General features: G+C 46.2%; 1 protein-coding gene across 1 annotated transcript in view; it reads right to left on the reverse strand.

Annotated features, from left to right (window-relative positions):
- Nucleotides 1-8,076: 8,076 nt before the first annotated feature.
- SLC25A16 (solute carrier family 25 member 16) overlaps nucleotides 8,077-22,912 on the reverse strand; it is a gene marked incomplete in the record, with an annotated part of 246,804 nt that continues 231,968 nt past the window's right edge. Inside the window, 1 exon segment of the mRNA XM_053691840.1 lies at nucleotides 8,077-8,733. Coding sequence (XP_053547815.1) covers nucleotides 8,577-8,733 — 157 coding nt within the window.

Raw genomic sequence — 22,912 nt, forward strand, 5'->3', positions numbered from 1 at the left:
ACTCTCTGACACTTTCTCTCTCTTGCTATCACACTCTCTGACACTTTCTCTCTCTTGCTGTCACACTCTCTGTCACTTTCTCTCTCTTGCTATCACACTCTCTGTCACTTTCTCTCTCTTGCTGTCACACTCTGTCACCTTCTCTCTCTTGCTATCACACTCTGACACTTTCTCTCTCTTGCTGTCACACTCTCTGGCACTTTCTCTCTCTTGCTGTCACACTCTCTGGCACTTTCTCTCTCTTGCTGTCACACTCTCTGGCACTTTCTCTCTCTTGCTGTCACACTCTCTGGCACTTTCTCTCTCTTGCTGTCACACTCTCTGGCACTTTCTCTCTCTTGCTGTCACACTCTCTGGCACTTTCTCTCTCTTGCTGTCACACTCTCTGGCACTTTCTCTCTCTTGCTGTCACACTCTCTGGCACTTTCTCTCTCTTGCTGTCACACTCTCTGGCACTTTCTCTCTCTTGCTGTCACACTCTGGCACTTTCTCTCTCTTGCTGTCACACTCTCTGTCACTTTCTCTCTCTTGCTGTCACACTCTCTGGCACTTTCTCTCTCTTGCTGTCACACTCTCTGGCACTTTCTCTCTCTTGCTGTCACACTCTCTGGCATTTTCTCTCTCTTGCTGTCACACTCTCTGGCACTTTCTCTCTCTTGCTGTCACACTCTGGCACTTTCTCTCTCTTGCTGTCACACTCTCTATCACTTTCTCTCTCTTGCTGTCACACTCTCTGTCACTTTCTCTCTCTTGCTGTCACACTCTGTCATTTTCTCTCTCTTGCTGTCACACTCTGTCACTTTCTCTCTCTTGCTGTCACACTCTGGCACTTTCTCTCTCTTGCTGTCACACTCTCTGTCACTTTCTCTCTCTTGCTGTCACACTCTGGCATTTTCTCTCTCTTGCTGTCACACTCTGTCACTTTCTCTCTCTTGCTGTCACAACTCTGGCATTTTCTCTCTCTTGCTGTCACACTCTGGTCACTTTCTCTCTCTTGCTGTCACACTCTCTGGCACTTTCTCTCTCTTGCTGTCACACTCTGTCACCTTCTCTCTCTTGCTGTCACACTCTGTCACTTTCTCTCTCTTGCTGTCACACTCTCTGGCACTTTCTCTCTCTTGCTGTCACACTCTGTCACTTTCTCTCTCTTGCTGTCACACTCTCTGGCACTTTCTCTCTCTTGCTGTCACTCTCTGGCACTTTCTCTCTCTTGCTGTCACTCTCTGGCACTTTCTCTCTCTTGCTGTCACACTCTCTGTCACTTTCTCTCTCTTGCTGTCACTCTCTCTGGCACTTTCTCTCTCTTGCTGTCACACTCTCTGTCACTTTCTCTCTCTTGCTGTCACACTCTGGCACTTTCTCTCTCTTGCTGTCACACTCTGTCACCTTCTCTCTCTTGCTGTCACACTCTGGCACTTTCTCTCTCTTGCTGTCACACTCTGTCACTTTCTCTCTCTTGCTGTCACACTCTCTGTCACTTTCTCTCTCTTGCTGTCACTCTCTCTGGCACTTTCTCTCTCTTGCTGTCACTCTCTGGCACTTTCTCTCTCTTGCTGTCACACTCTCTGTCACTTTCTCTCTCTTGCTGTCACTCTCTCTGGCACTTTCTCTCTCTTGCTGTCACTCTCTCTGTCACTTTCTCTCTCTTGCTGTCACACTCTGTCACTTTCTCTCTCTTTCTGTCACTCTCTGGCACTTTCTCTCTCTTGCTGTCACACTCTCTGTCACTTTCTCTCTCTTGCTGTCACACTCTGGCACTTTCTCTCTCTTGCTGTCACACTCTGGCACTTTCTCTCTCTTGCTGTCACACTCTCTGGCACTTTCTCTCTCTTGCTGTCACACTCTCTGGCCTTTCTCTCTCTTGCTGTCACACTCTGGCACTTTCTCTCTCTTGCTGTCACACTCTGTCACTTTCTCTCTCTTGCTGTCACACTCTGGCACTTTCTCTCTCTTGCTGTCACACTCTCTGTCACTTTCTCTCCTCTTGCTGTTCACACTCTCTGGCACTTTCTCTCTCTTGCTGTCACTCTCTTCTGTCACTTTCTCTCTCTTGCTGTTCACACTCTCTGTCACTTTCTCTCTCTTGCTGTCACACTCTCTGTCACTTTCTCTCTCTTGCTGTCACACTCTGGCACTTTCTCTCTCTTGCTGTCACACTCTCTGTCACTTTCTCTCTCTTGCTGTCACACTCTCTGGCACTTTCTCTCTCTTGCTGTCACACTCTGTCACTTTCTCTCTCTTGCTGTCACACTCTCTATCACTTTATCTCTCTTGCTGTCACACTCTGGCACTTTCTCTTCTCTGCGTCACACTCTCTATCACTTTCTCTCTCTTGCTGTCACTCTCTGGCACTTTCTCTCTCTTGCTGTCACACTCTCCTGGCACTTTCTTCTCTTGCTGTCACACTCTCTGGCACTTTCTCCTCTCTTGCTGTCACTCTCTCTGGCACTTTCCTCTCTCTTGCTGTCACACTCTCTGTCACTTTCTCTCTCTTGCTGTCACACTCTCTGTCACTTTCTCTCTCTTGCTGTCACTCTCTCTGGCACTTTCTCTCTCTTGCTGTCACACTCTCTGGCATTTTCTCTCTCTTGCTGTCACACTCTCTGGCACTTTCTCTCTCTTGCTGTCACACTCTCTGTCACTTTCTCTCTCTTGCTGTCACACTCTCTGTCACTATCTCCTCTCTCTCTGCTGTCCACACTCTCTGTCACTTCTCTCTCTCTTGCTGTCACACTCTCTGTCACTTTCTCTCTCTTGCTGTCACACTCTGGCATTTTCTCTCTCTTGCTGTCACACTCTCTGGCACTTTCTCTCTCTTGCTGTTACACTCTCTGTCACTTTCTCTCTCTTGCTGTCACACTCAGGCACTTTCTCTCTCTTGCTGTCACACTCTCTGGCACTTTCTCTCTCTTGCTGTCACACTCTCTGTCACTTTCTCTCTCTTGCTGTCACACTCTCTGGCACTTTCTCTCTCTTGCTGTCACACTCTCTGGCATTTTCTCTCTCTTGCTGTCACACTCTCTGGCACTTTCTCTCTCTTGCTGTCACTCTCTGGCACTTTCTCTCTCTTGCTGTCACACTCTCTGGCACTTTCTCTCTCTTGCTGTCACACTCTCTGGCACTTTCTCTCTCTTGCTGTCACACTCTCTGGCACTTTCTCTGTCTTGCTGTTACACTCTCTGTCACTTTCTCTCTCTTGCTGTCACACTCAGGCACTTTCTCTCTCTTGCTGTCACACTCTCTGGCACTTTCTCTCTCTTGCTGTCACACTCAGGCACTTTCTCTCTCTTGCTGTCACACTCTCTGGCACTTTCTCTCTCTTGCTGTCACACTCTCTGGCACTTTCTCTCTCTTGCTGTCACACTCTCTGTCACTTTCTCTCTCTTGCTGTCACACTCTCTGTCACTTTCTCTCTCTTGCTGTCACACAGTCTGTCACTTTCTCTCTCTTGCTGTCACACTCTCTGGCACTTTCTCTCTCTTGCTGTCACACTCTCTGGCATTTTCTCTCTCTTGCTGTCACACTCTCTGTCACTTTCTCTCTCTTGCTGTCACACTCTGGCATTTTCTCTCTCTTGCTGTCACACTCTCTGTCACTTTCTCTCTCTTGCTGTCACACTCTGGCATTTTCTCTCTCTTGCTGTCACACTCTGGCACTTTCTCTCTCTTGCTGTCACACTCTGGCACTTTCTCTCTCTTGCTGTCACACTCTCTGTCACTTTCTCTCTCTTGCTGTCACACTCTCTGGCACTTTCTCTCTCTTGCTATCACACTCTGTGTCACTTTCTCTCTCTTGCTGTCACACTCTCTGTCACTTTCTCTCTCTTGCTGTCACACTCTCTGTCACTTTCTCTCTCTTGCTGTCACACTCTGTCACTTTCTCTCTCTTGCTGTCACACTCTGTCACTTTCTCTCTCTTGCTGTCACACTCTGTCACTTTCTCTCTCTTGCTGTTACACTCTGTCACTTTCTCTCTCTTGCTGTCACACTCTCTGTCACTTTCTCTTGCTGTCACACTCTCTGGCACTTTCTCTCTCTTGCTGTCACACTCTCTGTCACTTTCTCTTGCTGTCACACTCTCTGGCACTTTCTCTCTCTTGCTGTCACACTCTGTCACTTTCTCTCTCTTGCTGTCACACTCTGTCACTTTCTCTCTCTTGCTGTCACACTCTCTGTCACTTTCTCTCTCTTGCTGTTACACTCTCTGTCACTTTCTCTCTCTTGCTGTCACACTCTGTCACTTTCTCTCTCTTGCTGTTACACTCTCTGGCACTTTCTCTCTCTTGCTGTCACACTCTCTGGCACTTTCTCTCTCTTGCTGTCACACTCTCTGTCACTTTCTCTCTCTTGCTGTCACACTCTCTGGCACTTTCTCTCTCTTGCTGTCACACTCTCTGTCACTTTCTCTTGCTGTCACTCTCTCTGGCACTTTCTCTCTCTTGCTGTCACACTCAGGCACTTTCTCTCTCTTGCTGTCACACTCTCTGTCACTTTCTCTCTCTTGCTATCACACTCTCTGTCACTTTCTCTCTCTTGCTATCACACTCTCTGTCACTTTCTCTCTCTTGCTGTCACACTCTCTGTCACTTTCTCTCTCTTGCTATCACACTCTCTGTCACTTTCTCTCTCTTGCTATCACACTCTGTGTCTATCTCTCTTGCAGTCTTCTCCCTGTCAGACTTGCTGTCACACTTTCTCTCTATCTCTCTCTTGCTACCTCTCTCTAGATGTTATGGTTTGTTATGCATTTGTATTAGTTACTGTTATGCAGCTGTATTAGTTACTGTTTGTTATGCAGCTGTATTAGTTACTGTTTGTTATGCAGCTGTATTAGTTACGGTTTGTTATGCAGCTGTATTAGTTACGGTTTGTTATGCAGCTGTATTAGTTACGGTTTGTTATGCAGCTGTATTAGTTAAGCTTGGTTATGCAGCTGTATTAGTTGTGGTTTGTTATGCAGCTGTATTAGTTACGGTTTGTTATGCAGCTGTATTAGTTGTGGTTTGTTATGCAGCTGTATTAGTTAAGCTTGGTTATGCAGCTGTATTAGTTGTGGTTTGTTATGCAGCTGTATTAGTGACGGTTTGTTATGCAGCTGTATTAGTTGTGGTTTGTTATGCAGCTCTATTAGTGACGGTTTGTTATACAGCTGTATTAGTTACGGTTTGTTATGCAGCTGTACTAGTTGTGGTTTGTTATGCAGCTGTACTAGTTGTGGTTTGTTATGCAGCTGTATTAGTGACGGTTTGTTATGCAGCTGTACTAGTTACGGTTTGTTATGCAGCTGTACTAGTTACGGTTTGTTATGCAGCTGTACTAGTTACGGTTTGTTATGCAGCTGTACTAGTTACGGTTTGTTATGCAGCTGTATTAGTTACGGTTTGTTATGCAGCTGTACTAGTTGTGGTTTGTTATGCAGCTGTACTAGTTGTGGTTTGTTATGCAGCTGTATTAGTGACGGTTTGTTATGCAGCTGTACTAGTTGCGGTTTGTTATGCAGCTGTACTAGTTACGGTTTGTTATGCAGCTGTATTAGTTACGGTTTGTTATGCAGCTGTATTAGTTACGGTTTGTTATGCAGCTGTATTAGTTGTGGTTTGTTATGCAGCTGTATTAGTAACATTTTTTTATGCAGCTGTACTATTTACGGTTTGTTATGCAGCTGTATTAGTTACCGTTTGTTATGCAGCTGTATTAGTGACGGTTTGTTATGCAGCTGTACTAGTTGTGGTTTGTTATGCAGCTGTACTAGTTACGGTTTGTTATGCAGCTGTATTAGTGACGGTTTGTTATGCAGCTGTACTAGTTGTGGTTTGTTATGCAGCTGTACTAGTTGTGGTTTCTTATGCAGCTGTACTAGTTGTGGTTTGTCATGCAGCTGTACTAGTTGTGGTTTGTTATGCAGCTGTATTAGTTACGGTTTGTTATGCAGCTGCATTAGTTGTGGTTTGTTATGCAGCTGTACTAGTTACGGTTTGTTATGCAGCTGTATTAGTTGTGGTTTGTTATGCAGCTGCATTAGTTGTGGTTTGTTATGCAGCTGTATTAGTGACGCTGTTGTGAGCTAGTCTCAGTCACATGGTATGGGTGCTATTAATAAATAATGTTAGAGTATCATTGTACTTACTGCACTATAAGTCATTAAATCTCTGGTCAGTAGCTAATGATTGTGTCTCTATGCAGCTGTATTAGTTACGGTTTGTTATGCAGCTGTACTATAGTTGTGGTTTGTTATGCAGCTGTACTATAGTTGTGGTTTGTTATGCAGCTGTACTAGTTACGGTTTGTTATGCAGCTGTATTAGTTATGGTTTGTTATGCAGCTGTACTAGTTGTGGTTTGTTATGCAGCTGTACTAGTTACGGTTTGTTATGCAGCTGTACTAGTAACGGTTTGTTATGCAGCTGTATTAGTTACGGTTTGTTATGCAGCTGTACTAGTTACGGTTTGTTATGCAGCTTTATTAGTGACGTTTTTGTGAGCTAGTCTCAGTCACATGGTATGGGTGCTATTAATAAATAATGTTAGAGTATCATTGTACTTACTGCACTATAAGTCATTAAATCTCTGGTCAGTAGCTAATGATTGTGTCTCTATGCAGCTGTACTAGTTACGGTTTGTTATGCAGCTGTACTAGTTACGGTTTGTTATGCAGCTGTATTAGTGACGGTTTGTTATGCAGCTGTACTAGTTACGGTTTGTTATGCAGCTGTATTAGTGACGGTTTGTTATGCAGCTGTATTAGTGACGGTTTGTTATGCAGCTGTACTAGTTGTGGTTTGTTATGCAGCTGTACTAGTTACGGTTTGTTATGCAGCTGTATTAGTTACGGTTTGTTATGCAGCTGTACTAGTTGTGGTTTGTTATGCAGCTGTACTAGTTGTGGTTTGTTATGCAGCTGTACTAGTTGTGGTTTGTTATGCAGCTGTACTAGTTGTGGTTTGTTATGCAGCTGTATTAGTTACGGTTTGTTATGCAGCTGTACTAGTTACGGTTTGTTATGCAGCTTTATTAGTGACGCTGTTGTGAGCTAGTCTCAGTCACATGGTATGGGTGCTATTAATAAGTAATGTTAGAGTATCATTGTACTTACTGCACTATAAGTCATTAAATCTCTGGTCAGTAGCTAATGATTGTGTCTCTATGCAGCTGTACTAGTTACGGTTTGTTATGCAGCTGTACTAGTTACGGTTTGCTATGCAGCTGTATTAGTGACGGTTTGTTATGCAGCTGTACTAGTTACGGTTTGTTATGCAGCTGTATTAGTGACGGTTTGTTATGCAGCTGTATTAGTGACGGTTTGTTATGCAGCTGTACTAGTTGTGGTTTGTTATGCAGCTGTACTAGTTACGGTTTGTTATGCAGCTGTATTAGTTACGGTTTGTTATGCAGCTGTATTAGTTACGGTTTGTTATGCAGCTGTACTAGTTGTGGTTTGTTATGCAGCTGTACTAGTTGTGGTTTGTTATGCAGCTGTACTAGTTGTGGTTTGTTATGCAGCTGTATTAGTTACAGTTTGTTATGCAGCTGTACTAGTTACGGTTTGTTATGCAGCTTTATTAGTGACGCTGTTGTGAGCTAGTCTCAGTCACATGGTATGGGTGCTATTAATAAGTAATGTTAGAGTATCATTGTACTTACTGCACTATAAGTCATTAAATCTCTGGTCAGTAGCTAATGATTGTGTCTCTATGCAGCTGTACTAGTTACGGTTTGTTATGCAGCTGTATTAGTTACGGTTTGTTATGCAGCTGTATTAGTTACGGTTTGTTATGCAGCTGTACTAGTTGTGGTTTGTTATGCAGCTGTACTAGTTGTGGTTTGTTATGCAGCTGTATTAGTTACGGTTTGTTATGCAGCTGTACTAGTTACGGTTTGTTATGCAGCTTTATTAGTGACGCTGTTGTGAGCTAGTCTCAGTCACATGGTATGGGTGCTATTAATAAGTAATGTTAGAGTATCATTGTACTTACTGCACTATAAGTCATTAAATCTCTGGTCAGTAGCTATTGATTGTGTCTCTATGCAGCTTCGTCAGTCGTTTTATCTAGTAAAGAAAAGACACCCAGAGAGCACGGTAATATTACGGCCATTTATTCTAGATATTTTTGTACAATAATGATCAGAGCTACAATTGGTGACTTGGTTTTTAAATTACTGTTATAAATATTAGACATAATCTTTACAAAAATCACATTCATAGTAAAAAAATTAGCCTGAGACAAAAATGTCATTTTACATTTGTCATTGTTCAGCTAACAAACAAAACGTATAAAAATAATTTGACTAAAATTGCTTTTTTGTTCATTCAGCAGGTTGAGCAGACATAGGAGGTTAACTGATGTTGTGAATATACTTCCTACGTACTGTAAAGGTTTGTAGCCGTGTGATGTAACCCACTGGTTTGTTCTCTGCCGCACATGCGCCCTTGTAATGTGTGTTATAATCCTATGTCATTTCACACTATACGAACAACAGCATTTTTACCAACATTAAGGTCTAACGTCCGTTCAAGTGTTTAATAGAATAAAAAATAGTTCAGTCTCCTTTGTACACTTTACAAGAGGCAACAACGGAACTAGTTTAGGCGCAGAAGTTGTCTCATGAACTCATACACGGTGAACGCCACAGCTTGGGACGGAATGCATCGGACGTAGTTTAAAGACAGCCCGCGGTACAGGCCTCTTCTAATACCGTGCTCTTTGCAGACATATTTCAGAGTTTGAAGCACTGTCCTGTAAGTAACACAAGAAAAAAGTAGTTATTGGGAGGAAATGAAAGCGTTATATATGTCACTTCAGTGCATTACACAAATAATCTATTTCTTATGGCTTCCCGCCAGGGCACCATCAGGGGGTGAATAGGGCGACTCCTGTCAGGGGCCCAGGGCCCCCCATTAGGCAAGCACAACTATTATTTAAAAAAAATGCCAGTACCCAGTTTGCATACAAATTTAAAAAAAATAAAAAATTATTATTTATTTTTCTGTAGTGTAGCTTCCCCCCTCAATAACCAACCCTCACCCCCTCCCAGATCCCATATATAGAAAATGTCCCCCCTCTTCTCTCCCTCCTTCTCTTTACACTGTTCCATAGTGTAGGGCTCCCACCCACTCCCGCCACTGTGCGTGTGCCCAGACCCGTGCGCACTCCTGGCGCACCCCAGCACGTGATCCCGCCCCCTCTGTCTTAATTCCCCCCAGCGATGGCCGCCCACCCGCCATCGATCGCACCATCGCTGGCCGATGCAGAGAGGGCCACAGAGTCGCTCTCTCTGCATCAGGGTTTGAAAAAAGGTATTGCAGTGATGCCTCAATATCGAGGCATCACGGCAATACCTTGGAAGCGATCAGGATCGCTTCCAGACGCTTTAAACCCCTAACAACATACAGGGTACGTCGTTGGTCTTTAAAGACCAGTTTGTGTCTGGCGTACTCTGTACGACGTGTGTCGTTAAGGGGTTAATAGATTTTGAGGGCAAAAAAATCCCTGAAATGGATAATGTACCCAGGCAAGCATTTTTTTTTGTTAATTCAAATTAACTGCAAGGATGCTTTTTCAATGGGCTATCCCCACTGCCACTACCTCCTGATTACATAGCTTTTCTATAGCAAGTACTGCAGTATTGACAAGATCAGTATAAGTGGCAGATTCTGCAAGGAAAATAATCAATTTCAAATGACTGGTCCTTTATCAAGTTAAAGACCACCCATGGTTAGTTCACCAAGTTACTACCCATGCAAAATTTAAATATGGCAAATTTGACACTAACCAATTTCATTCGTATCCCTATTGCCTTAGGCTAAATCTGTCCTGGTCTACACAACAGACATCCCAACTCTCCAGGAAGGTCCAGGAGTCTCCCGCATTGAAATTGTGGCTCCCTGACACCTGCACATGAAACACAATCTCCCGGAAATAGCGGTACCAGAGAAAATCAAATGTGTGCCTGCACTTTTAATTTCTACCTCTAGGTGTCACTGTTCCATTATAGCTGAATGTAAATAGTTACTGCGCTCCTCTCTAGACTTTTCCCCCTGATCTCTACTCTAGTGCGGTGCGAAACAGCAGCAGATCTGATATATATATAGGTGAGATGTGCAGACTCCCATACCTCTCTATTGTGCAGGCTCCCCATACCTCTCTAATATGCAGGATTGTGCAGGCTCCCATACCTCTCAATTGTGCAGGCTCCCATACCTCTCTATTGTGCAGACTCCCATACCTCTCTATTGTGCAGGCTCCCATACCTCTCTATTGTGCAGACTCCCATACCTCTCTATTGTGCAGACTCCCATACCTCTCTATTGTGCAGACTCCCATACCTCTCTATTGTGCAGGCTCCCATACCTCTCAATTGTGCAGGATGCCATACCTCTCTATTGTGCAGGCTCCAATACCTCTCTATTATGCAGGCTTGTGCAGGCTCCCATACCTCTCTATTGTGCAGGCTCCCATACCTCTCTATTGTGCAGGCTCCCATACCTCTCTATTGTGCAGGCTCCCATACCTCTCTATTGTACAGGCTCCCATACCTCTCTATTATGCAGGCTTGTGCAGGCTCCCATACCTCTCTATTGTGCAGGCTCCCATACCTCTCTATTATGCAGGCTTGTGCAGGCTCCCATACCTCTCTATTATGCAGGCTTGTGCAGGCTCCCATACCTCTCTATTATGCAGGCTTGTGCAGGCTCCCATACCTCTCAATTGTGCATGCTCCCATACCTCTCAATTGTGCAGGCTCCCATACCTCTCTATTATGCAGGCTCCCATACCTCTCTATTGTGCAGGCTCCCATACCTCTCAATTGTGCATGCTCCCATACCTCTCTATTGTGCAGGCTCCCATACCTCTCTATTATGCAGGCTTGTGCATGCTCCCATACCTCTCTATTGTGCAGGCTCCAATACCTCTCAATTGTGCATGCTCCCATACCTCTCTATTGTGCAGGCTCCCATACCTCTCTATTGTGCAGGCTCCCATACCTCTCTATTGCGCAGGCTCCCATACCTCTCTATTGCGCAGGCTCCCATACCTCTCTATTGCGCAGGCTCCCATACCTCTCTATTGTGCAGGCTCCCATACCTCTCTATTATGCAGGATTGTGCAGGCTCCCATACTTCTCAATTGTGCAGGCTCCCATACCTCTCTATTGTGCAGGCTCCCATACCTCTCTATTGTGCAGGCTCCCATACCTCTCAATTGTGCAGGCTCCCATACCTCTCAATTGTGCAGGCTCCCATACCTCTCAATTGTGCAGGCTCCCATACCTCTCTATTGTGCAGGCTCCCATACCTCTCTATTGTGTAGGCTCCCATACCTCTCTATTGTGTAGGCTCCCATACCTCTCTATTGTGCAGGCTCCCATACCTCTCTATTATGCAGGCTTGTGCAGGCTCCCATACCTCTCTATTGTGCAGGCTCCCATACCTCTCTATTATGCAGGCTTGTGCAGGCTCCCATACCTCTCTATTATGCAGGCTTGTGCAGGCTCCCATACCTCTCTATTATGCAGGCTTGTGCAGGCTCCCATACCTCTCTATTATGCAGGCTTGTGCAGGCTCCCCTACCTCTCTATTGTGCAGGCTCCCATACCTCTCAATTGTGCATGCTCCCATACCTCTCTATTGTGCAGGCTCCCATACCTCTCTATTGCGCAGGCTCCCATACCTCTCTATTGCGCAGGCTCCCATACCTCTCTATTGCGCAGGCTCCCATACCTCTCTATTGCGCAGGCTCCCATACCTCTCTATTGCGCAGGCTCCCATACCTCTCTATTGCGCAGGCTCCCATACCTCTCTATTGTGCAGGCTCCCATACCTCTCTATTGTGCAGGCTCCCATACCTCTCTATTATGCAGGATTGTGCAGGCTCCCATACCTCTCAATTGTGCAGGCTCCCATACCTCTCTATTGTGCAGGCTCCCATACCTCTCAATTGTGCAGGCTCCCATACCTCTCTATTGTGCAGGCTCCCATACCTCTCTATTGTGCAGGCTCCCATACCTCTCTATTGTGCAGGCTCCCATACCTCTCTATTGTGCAGGCTCCCATACCTCTCTATTGTGCAGGCTCCCATACCTCTCTATTGTACAGGCTCCCATACCTCTCTATTATGCAGGCTCCCATACCTCTCTATTGTGCAGGCTCCCATACCTCTCTATTATGCAGGCTTGTGCAGGCTCCCATACCTCTCTATTATGCAGGCATGTGCAGGCTCCCATACCTCTCTATTATGCAGGCTTGTGCAGGCTCCCATACCTATTATGCAGGCTTGTGCAGGCTCCCATACCTCTCTATTGTGCAGGCTCCCATACCTCTCTATTATGCAGGCTTGTGCATGCTCCCATACCTCTCTATTGTGCAGGCTCCCATACCTCTCTATTGTGCAGGCTCCCATACCTCTCTATTGCGCAGGCTCCCATACCTCTCTATTGCGCAGGCTCCCATACCTCTCTATTGCGCAGGCTCCCATACCTCTCTATTGCGCAGGCTCCCATACCTCTCTATTATGCAGGCTTGTGCAGGCTCCCATACCTCTCTATTGTGCAGGCTCCCATACCTCTCTATTGTGTAGGCTCCCATACCTCTCTGTGAGGGATACCCCCGGCTACCCTGACTGGGTAGCTCCGCCAAAAGTGGTCCTGCTTCCTCCCTGCCGACTGCAGCTATGTAGCTAGCAAGTGACCACAGCCTGTAGCCACCCCTGATGCCCGACAGCACCAGTACACAGGGTCCCACCCTGTGGCAGACTCCAGCTACCAGACTAGGTAGCTCTGTCAGAGTGTCCTTCCTCTGCCTGGAACAGGTTGCTATGTAGCCCAGGAAAAGTGATTTTAGCTGGAGCAAACCCAAATAACTAGACAGCCTAGCATTCAGGTTTAACAGGAACTGATTTTATTGAAAACACACACTCCTTTTATACAGTCAGCTCATCTTGATAAGACCCTGGACAATCCCACTATTTTCCCGCCATTCCCGCCCCTCTAGACAGCCCGGCACCTCCATAGGAGCCATAGTCTCACATCATCCCAATACATAGGGGTGGCGGTTTCGGGTGATCCCGGTGGAGCGGCGGCACTTCCAGGGTGTCATTTTAAAGCTCTCGGTCCCCAGAACCACAGTCCAAAAATCAGCATGATTCGTTACTGGGGACCGGAGTTACAGTCCGTTGAAGTTATAGGGTTAGGGGTGTCCAAAACCCCCAGTTCCAAAAGGAGCTCCCCTCTGAAAATTGCCACATCCCCAAAAGAGCGGAGCTCTGGAGTAAAGGGCTGCTGGAGCGACCAGGGTTAAAGTTAGCGGGTGTTCTGCTGTCCTGTGGCTGAACGTGAGTTCCAGGAGCCTGGCCAGCCTGAGAGGGGTTTGGCGGGTATCCGTTGTGAGGCGGCCAACCGGGAGTTCCAGGAGCCCGGCCAGCCTTGGAGGGTTTTCCTGGTCATAAACTAACTCTTCTCTGAACACAAAAACTCTCTGAGGAGCCCCAAACCACTGAGAAACAACAGGGGTGAGGTTGTAGGGGTGTGGGGGTTAGCCTTAGCCGTCTGATATCCGTGACATCTCCCCCCCTCCAGTTCGGCAGACCCGGCTAGACCCTTAACGGGTCGGCCTGGGGTTGTCCGACGGTGGCCCTCCACTTCTTGGTTGCTGAGAGAGGTTATCCCATCTCTCCTGAGCTTGGGGCACCCTGGGGGGGTTCCTGCTGGTGTTTATACCCTGCGCCCTGGGCGCAGGGATAGTCACAAAATGCAAAGTCCCAAACAAGTTTGCTAAGGCCGGCTCCCAAATAATTGCTGTTCCACAAGTTCCAGTGTCCTTAAGTTCCATGGCCAAACTGTCTCCCTCTGTGACACTCTGTTGAGTACCGGCTGACCCACCCACAAACAAAGCCAGTACCGGTTTCCCGGATGTATACCCACCCCAGACTGTTGGTGGAAGTTGCTCCTTGGTGGGGCAGGCAATACTCGGGTGCCCAAACTTGTGGCACCAACTGCATGAGCTGGTACCCCCCCTGGCCTGTCCCCCTGTGAGATATACTCCAGGACAAGAAAAGGGTATAGACCCTGCCAAGCTACTGAGGGGAGAGACCGTCTGTCTCCTCTCCCGAGAAGGAGATCTACTGCTGGGGAGGGAGGGAGGTCGCTACCTCCGCTCCATGGGAAACTGTGCTGCCGCTGGGGAGAGAGACCGACTGTCTCCTCTCTCAGAAAGGGATTCGGCCGCTGGGGAGAGATATCGATACCCGTCCTCACCCAGCAAGGGTTTCTCTGTAAGGGGAGGGAGGACGACTACCTCCGCTCCCGGGGGATGGCTCTGCCGCTGGGGAGATAGACCGTCTGTCTCTTCTCCCGGCTCCTGGCTCTGCCGCTGGGGAGAGAGACCGACTGTCTCCTCTCCCGGCTCCTGGCTCTGCCGCTGGGGAGAGAGACAGACTGTCTCCTCTACCGGGAAGGGGTTCTGTTTACGGGGAGGGAGGACGACTACCTCTGCTCCCAGGGGATGGCTCTGCCGCTGGGGAGAGAGACCGACTGTCTTCTCTCCCGGTTCCTGGCTCTGCCGCTGGGGAGAGAGACAGATTGTCTCATCTCCCGGGAAGGGGTTCTGTTTACGGGGAGGGAGGACGACTACCTCCGCTCCCAGGGGATGGCTCTGCCGCTGGGGAGAGAGACCGACTGTCTCCTCTCCCAGGAAGGGGTTCGGCCGCTGGGGAGAGATATCAATACCCGTCTCTCCATGCAAGGACTTCTCTGTAAGGGGAGGGAGGACGATTACCTCCGCTCCCAGGGGATGGCTCTGCCGCTGGGGAGAGAGACCGACTGTCTCCTCACCCAGGAAGGGGTTCTGTTTAAGGGGAGGGAGGACGACTACCTCTGCTCCCAGGGGATGGCTCTCTATTGTGCAGGCTCCCATACCTCTCTATTGTGTAGGCTCCCATACCTCTCTGTGAGGGATACCCCCGGCTACCCTGACTGGGTAGCTCCGCCAAAAGTGGTCCTGCTTCCTCCCTGCCGACTGCAGCTATGTAGCTAGCAAGTGACCACAGCCTGTAGCCACCCCTGATGCCCGACAGCACCAGTACACAGGGTCCCACCCTGTGGCAGACTCCAGCTACCAGACTAGGTAGCTCTGTCAGAGTGTCCTTCCTCTGCCTGGAACAGGTTGCTATGTAGCCCAGGAAAAGTGATTTTAGCTGGAGCAAACCCAAATAACTAGACAGCCTAGCATTCAGGTTTAACAGGAACTGATTTTATTGAAAACACACACTCCTTTTATACAGTCAGCTCATCTTGATAAGACCCTGGACAATCCTACTATTTTCCCACCATTCCCGCCCCTCTAGACAGCCTGGCACCTCCATAGGAGCCATAGTTTCACATCATCCCAATACATAGGGGTGGCGGTTTCGGGTGATCCCGGTGGAGCGGGCACTTCCAGGGTGTCATTTTAAAGCTCTCGGTCCCCAGATGCCACAGTCCAAAAATTCAGCATGATTCGTTACTGGGGACCGGAGTTAAAGTCTGTTGAAATTATGGGGTTAGGGGTGTCCAAAACCCCCAGTTCCAAAAGGAGCTCCCCTCTGAAAATTGCCACAGCTCTTGTCCTCCCTAGGGGCTACCAATCCCCTAAAGAACGGAGCTCTGGAGTAAAGGACTGCTGGAGCTACCAGGGTTAAAGTTAGCGGGTGTTCTGCTGTCCTGTGGCTGACCGAGAGTTCCAGGAGCCTGGCCAGCCTGAGAGGGGTTAGGCGGGTATCCGTTGTGAGGCGGCCGACTGGGAGTTCCAGGAGCCCGGCCAGCCTTGGAGGGTTTTCCTGGACATAAACTAACTCTTCTCTGAACATAAAAACAAGTAAACACAGAGCAAACAGTCTCCAGAGATGGTGGTTGCTCTGAGGAGCCCCAAACCACTGAGAAACAACAGGGGTGAGATTGTAGGGGTGTGGGGGGTAGCTTTAGCCATCTGATATCCGTGACACTCTCTATTGTGCAGGCTCCCATACCTCTCTATTGCGCAGGCTCCCATACCTCTCTATTGCGCAGGCTTCCATACCTCCCTATTGTGCAGGCTCCCATACCTCCCTATTGTGCAGGCTCCCATACCTCTATATTGTACAGGCTCCCATATATAATATACAGTACATATATATTAAAAAAAATAAAATAAAAAAATATCAGTTAACAATTTAAAGGGACATTAAACCACTTTTCTTTTTTTTTTGGGGGGGGGGGTTGCGCAGTAGCTGGTGAAGCCACCTCCCTGAAATGAGTTTTTGCAGGTTGGGATGTCTGACACAACAATGTGAGGAGATAAATTCAGTCTATACACTTTGCCAAATGATCAGCATCCTATAATATAAAAGGTTAAGTGTGTTTGTCCGAAGCTGTCATGCGCAGTAGAAACAGCACAAGGACAAACACACCTGGCCTTACCTGACATGCTGTTTGCGGCGAAAGTGGGCGCGGTCGGGCATGACTGGGCGTGGCCGGGCGCGGTCGGCACGAGAGGGGAGAGAAAGAGAGGGAGAGACAAAAAGAGATAGGAAAGAGCAGAAGAGAGGGGAAAGTGCAGAAGAGGGGGGAGAGAGAGCAAAATAGAGGGGAAAGAGAAAAAGGAAATTTATGCTTACCTGATAAATTGATTTCTTCTACAATACGACGAGTCCACGGATTTCATCCTTACTTGTGGGATATTATCCTCCTGCTAACAGGAAGTGGCAAAGAGCACCACAGCAGAGCTGTATATATAGCTCCTCCCTTCCCCTCCACCCCCAGTCATTCGACCGAAGGTTTAAGGAAGAGAAAGGAAAAGCTACAAGGTGCAGAGGTAACTGAAGTTGTTAAATAAAAAATATAGTCTGTCTTAAAATGACAGGGAGGGCCGTGGACTCGTCGTATCGTAGAAGAAATCAATTTATCAGGTAAGCATAAATTTCCTTTTCTTCTACAAGATACGACGAGTCCACGGATTTCAATACCAAAGCTACAGGACACGGATGAAAGGGAGGGACAAGACAGAAACCTAAAAATAAAAAAATAAAAATTTTTTTTTTTAAATTTTGGCAGCCACCAGTGGGTACTACAGCAGAGTGCTAATTGAGCATGGGAAATGTTATTACAAGGAGTAAAGTATTAGCATTTGAGAGGATTTCTGAGTGTGCACTAAACCACTATGCACAGTGTGAGACAGACTTGGTACTTTGTTTGTAGAGTATGTGCCTGAGTCAGACGGCTGATCACTTTCATTTGCAGAGGAGGTAGGAATTACTTAGCAAATGTTTTTTATTTCTTTGTACAATTTAAGATTGTAACTTCAGTGTGGTAGTAGTTGTATGGTGGGGCCAGGGGTCCATAAAAACACATTTTTTTAGCAGCAGTGTATTTATGATTATTTGACAATGCTGTAGAAATTCTATATTTAAAACCATGCAGAAATGTTTCCTCCTCAATACACAAATTATATATATTGCATTCCAGTTTACTGCCCCTTTATGCAAGGACTTTTCAGATACAAGGAGGCATTTTATCTAAGATTTTACATCTTCATAACATGTTATACTCTCAGACTAAGATTGCTCAGTGTTGGAAATGAGACAGGTTAACTTAAAACTGTTCAGTTTACTCTACAACTGACTTAATTTTGAAATGCATACCAACAAGCTTAAATCCTGCATTTAACCAGATCTAATGGTATAAGTACCACAGCTTATGGTTCCACCAAGACCATATAGAGTACAGCATTTTCAAAATCCACAAGTACAGCTGACAGATGGGAACATTTGTACACTATATTTGAAGTGGGGAAAATATCAAACAAACATATGTCAACCTTTTAAAAGTACTTTTCTTCATCTAGCAATCTACCCAGATCATTAATGTACAATTTTGAATTCACAGAATTATTTTTGTTTGCACATTTACAAATATGATTCTTTAAAAAGTGATCTCTTAATTTCTGCATTTTTTTATCATGCATGTCACACACTGTTGATTTAAGGGATGCAAGGTGCATAAATGTTTCCTCCTGTGAGTGTTTCTGTGGGTGTCTGTGTTTATGTCTTTGTGCTTTAGTTTGTGTCTCCATAAGTATGTATGTATTTTTTTTCTGTTGGTATCTCTGTGAGGGTGGGTGTGTATGTCTTTGTGCATTTTCTGTGGATGTCTGTGAAGGTGTGTGCATATGTCTTTGAGCTTTTTCTATGGGTGTCTCTGTGAGGGTGGGCGTGTGTTTGTCTTTGTGTATTTTCTCTGGATGCCTCTGTGAGGGTGGGTGTGTATGTCTGTTTTTTGTGGATGTCTCTGTGAGGGTGGGTGTGTGTGTGTGTATGTATGTCTGTGTTTTCTGTGGATGTCTCTGTGAGGGTGTGTATTTTCTGTGGGTGTCTCTGTGAGGGTGTGTATGTCTTTGTGTGTTTTCTGTTGATGTCTCAGTGAGGGTGTGTATGTATGTCTTTATGTGTTTTCTGTGGGTGTCTCTGTGTGTGTGTGTATGTCTTTGTGTGTTTTCTGAGGCTGTCTCTGTTGGTGTTTCCTTGGGTGTATGTGCAAGTTTGAGTTTGTGTGTGGGTGTCCATTGTATGTTCCTTTTTACGACATTTTGACCTTACTACTGATTATTCACATCTTTCTACAGACTTTGAGACTTATGAGACCTTTCCGGAAGTCACCAATCTACCGTTTAACCTTTAAATTATTGTTTAGGCAGTTCAGGGCCCTTCCTTTCAGCCACTGTAAAGCTGTTGTCATCATTTAGTTGGCATCTTCCTTTACAAAAAGATAATTCAGAACTCCATATTTTGTTTTCTAAATCTCCTTTTTTTAGAAAACTGTAGTTTACCTCATTACTTGTCAGGTCAATGTAAACAAGTGCTAAGTGTCTGTCTGGGTGTCTGTGTCTGAGTTTCTTTGCGTGTTTGCTAGAGTGTCTATATGTGAATCCTTATGTGTGAGTGTGTGTGTTTCAGTGTATGTTTCTACCTTTACAACATTTCCAAGTCTAAATAGACAATTAAGAATAAAGTGCATATACGTTTTAGTCACTTGGTCAAAAATTGCACATGTCAAAGGAGGGGGGGGGGGCCTGGTCAATGGTTAAGTCAGGGGCCCCAAAATTTCTAGTGGCGGCCCTGGGGAAGAGTAATTGGTCTAAATACAGGCTTAATTCTAGATAGAGCCTGACAAAAAGACTGAAAATCCCCACTAAGCAGAATTCTGTCCCTTTAAGGAGCTTGCTGATAACCCTTTCTCCAATCCTTCATGGAGAAAAGACATAATCCAGGGAATCCTAACCTTACTCCATGAGTAACCCTTGGATTCACACCAATAAAGATATTTACGCCATATCTTATGATAGATTTTTCTAGTGACAGGCTTTCTAGCCTGTATCAAAGTATCTGTGACCAAATCAGAGAATCCTCGCTTAGATAAAATCAAGCGTTCAATCTCCACGCAGTCAGCTGCAGAGAAAGTAGATTTGGATGTTGGAAAGGACCTTGAATGAGAAGGTCCTGTCTCAACGGAAGTTTCCACGGTGGCAGAGAGAACATGTCCACTAGATCCGCATACCAAATTCTGCGTGGCCACGCAGGCGTTATCAGGATTACTGAAGCTCTCTCCTGTTTGATTCGAGCAATCACACGTGGAAGGAGAGGAAACGGTGGAAACACATAAGCTAGGCTGAACGACCAAGGCACTGCCAAGGCATCTATCAGTTCGGCCTGAGGATCCCTCGACCTGGATCCGTATCTTGGAAATTTGGCATTCTGTCGAGATGCCATCAGATCCAATTCCGGTCTGCCCCATCGGAGAATCAGTGAGGCAAACACCTCCGGGTTGAGTTCCCACTCCCCCGAATGAAAGGTCTGTCGACTTAGAAAATCCGCTTCCCAGTTCTCTACACCTGGGATGTAGATTGCTGACAGATAACAAGAGTGGGCCTCCGCCCATCGGATTATCTTGGATACTTCTATCATCGCTAAGGAACTCTTTGTTCCCCCCTGATGATTGATATATGCCACAGTCGTGATGTTGTCCGACTGGAATCTGATGAATTTAGCCGAAGCCAACTGAGGCCACGCATTGAATATTGCTCTCAGTTCCAGAATATTGATTGGAAGTAGAGACTCCACCTGAGTCCAAACACCCTGAGCCTTCAGGGAATTCCAGACTGCACCCCAGCCCAGAAGGCTGGCGTCCGTTGTCACTATCACCCACGAGGGTCTGCGGAAACAAGTCCCCTGGGACAGATGATCCGGCGACAACCACCAAAGAAGAGAGTCTCTGGTCTCCTGATCCAGATTTATCTGAGGAGATAAATCCGCATAATCCCCATTCCACTGTCCGAGCATGCACAGCTGCAGTGGTCTGAGATGAAAGCGAGCAAACGGAATGATGTCCATTGCCGCTACCATTAATCCAATTACCTCCATACACTGAGCCACTGATGGCCGAGGAATGGTCTGAAGTGCTCGGCAAGTACTAAGAATCTTTGATTTTCTGACCTCCGTCAAAAATATTTTCATGTCTACCGAGTCTATCAGAGTTCCCAAGAAAGGAACCCTTGTCTGTGGAACTAGTGAACTTTTCTCTATGTTCACCTTCCAACCGTGAGTTCTCAGGAAAGACAACACTGTGTCCGTGTGAGATTTTGTCAGCTGATAAGTTGAAGCCTGAATCAGAATATCGTCCAGATAAGGCGCCACTGCTATGCCTCGCGGTCTGAGAACCGCCAGAAGAGACCCTAGAACCTTTGTGAAGATTCTGGGTGCTGTGGCCAACCTGAAGGAAAGAGCCACAAACTGATAATGTTTGTCCAGGAAGGCAAACCTTAGAAACTGATGATGATCCTTGTGGATAGGAATATGAAGGTAAGCATCCTTTAAATCCACGGTAGTCATATATTGACCCTCCTGAATCATTGGTAAGATTGTTCGTATAGTCTCCATTTTGAACAATGGAACTCTGAGAAACTTGTTTAGGCACTTGAGGTCTAGAATGGGTCTGAAAGTTCCCTCTTTTTTGGGAACCACGAATTGAGTACACGATTTGAGTAAAACCCCTGTCCCTGTTCTGAATTTGGAACGGGACAAATTACTCCCATGGTAGAAAGGTCTTTTACACAGCGTAAGAACGCCTCTCTTTTTATCTGGTCTGCAGATAATCTTGAAAGCACAACTGTCCTCAATGGGTATAGTTGTACGTTTAGCCAGGGTAGATATCGCTCCCTCTACCTTAACGACCGTTTGCCCCGAGTCCCGAATGGTGTCTGATATGGGAAACATTTTCTTAAAATTAGGAGGGGGAGAAAACGGCATACCTGGTCTATCCCATTCCTTTTTTATAATTTCCGAAATTCTTTTAGGAACCGGAAAAACGTCAGTGTAAGTAGGTACCTCTAGATATTTGTCCATCTTACACAATTTCTCTGGTGGTATAACAATAGGGTCACAATCATCCAGAGTCGCTAAAACCTCCCGAAGTAACAGGCAGAGGTGTTCAAGCTTAAATTTAAAGGACATAGCCTCCGAATCTGTCTGAGGTAACACATTCCCTGAGTCTGAAATCTCCCCCTCAGACAGCAATTCCCTGACCCCCAACTCAGAACACTGTGAAGGTACATCGGAAATAGCTAATAAAGCATCAGAGGATTCAGTATTCACATTAATACCTGACCTACTGCGTTTACCCTGCAACACTGGTAATTTAGATAATACCTCTGTAAGGGTAGTTAACATAACTGCAGCCATCTCCTGCAGAGTAAAGGAATTAGACGCACTAGAAGTACTTGGCGTCACTTGTGTGGGCGTTAAAGGCTGTGACACTTGGGGAGAATTGGATGGCATATCCTGATTTTCTTCAGACTGAGAATCATCCTTAGACACACTGGCCTCTAGTTATCAAAGTCTGGCAGACCTGATCTGACAGTGCGGATCAGGTCCGCCAGACTTCGCTGAATACGGCGAGCAATACGCTCGCCGTATTCAGCATTGCACCAGCAGCTCACAAGAGCTGCTGGTGCAACGCCGCCCCCTGCAGACTCGCGGCCAATGGGCCGCCAGCAGGGGGGTGTCAATTAACCCAATCGTACTTGATCGGGTTGATTTCCGGCGATGTCTGTCCGCCTGCTCAGAGCAGGCGGACAGGTTATGGAGCAGCGGTCTTTGTGACCGCTGCTTCATAACTGCTGTTTCTGGCGAGCCTGCACGGGGCATCAAGCTCCATACGGAGCTTGATAAATATGCCCCACTATCTTTACTTAGAATATGCTCTTTACAATGTAAGGCCCTTTCAGCACAAGAGGTACACAATGTAAGAGGGGGTTCCACAATGGCATCTAAACACATAGAACACTGAGATTCCTCAATGTCAGATATGCTGAACAGACCAGTAAAAAACAACAATAGTCGTTTAAACACTTTATTAAATGCTTTAAACAGTTTTCAGAAAACGTGTACTGTGTCTTTAAAAAATAAAAAGTGAACAATTTTTTCAAAAGTGCGGTAAACCGTTAATTTATCTTCAATATTAACTTAATCCCAAATAAAGTTTCCAATAATTATTGCACCCTAAGTATTAAGGGAAGGATTAACTGCTAAAAAGTATTTATAGCCATTTATAATAAAGTCACCAAAAAAATACCCTCTGCACCTACCTGCCACCAGGGTACTTCGAGAAGACTCGACAACAATCCGGAGAGGAAAGAACTCTGCTTAAGCTCCACCGGAGCTAATGCCTGCTGCTTCCTAGCCAGAATACAGAGCGTGTCTGAGCGTGCGAAAATAAGCCCCGCCCATCAAGACCGATGACCGAGTAGGCCCAAACAACCGCATGGAGGAGCGGTTACAATACTAGCCAAGTGGAAATGATTACCCCTTAATAAAATGCTACGGTCATAATGTGTAACAACCAACCGCAAATATA

This window comes from Bombina bombina, chromosome 9 (assembly GCF_027579735.1).
Source record: "Bombina bombina isolate aBomBom1 chromosome 9, aBomBom1.pri, whole genome shotgun sequence".
Lineage (NCBI taxonomy): Eukaryota > Metazoa > Chordata > Amphibia > Anura > Bombinatoridae > Bombina > Bombina bombina.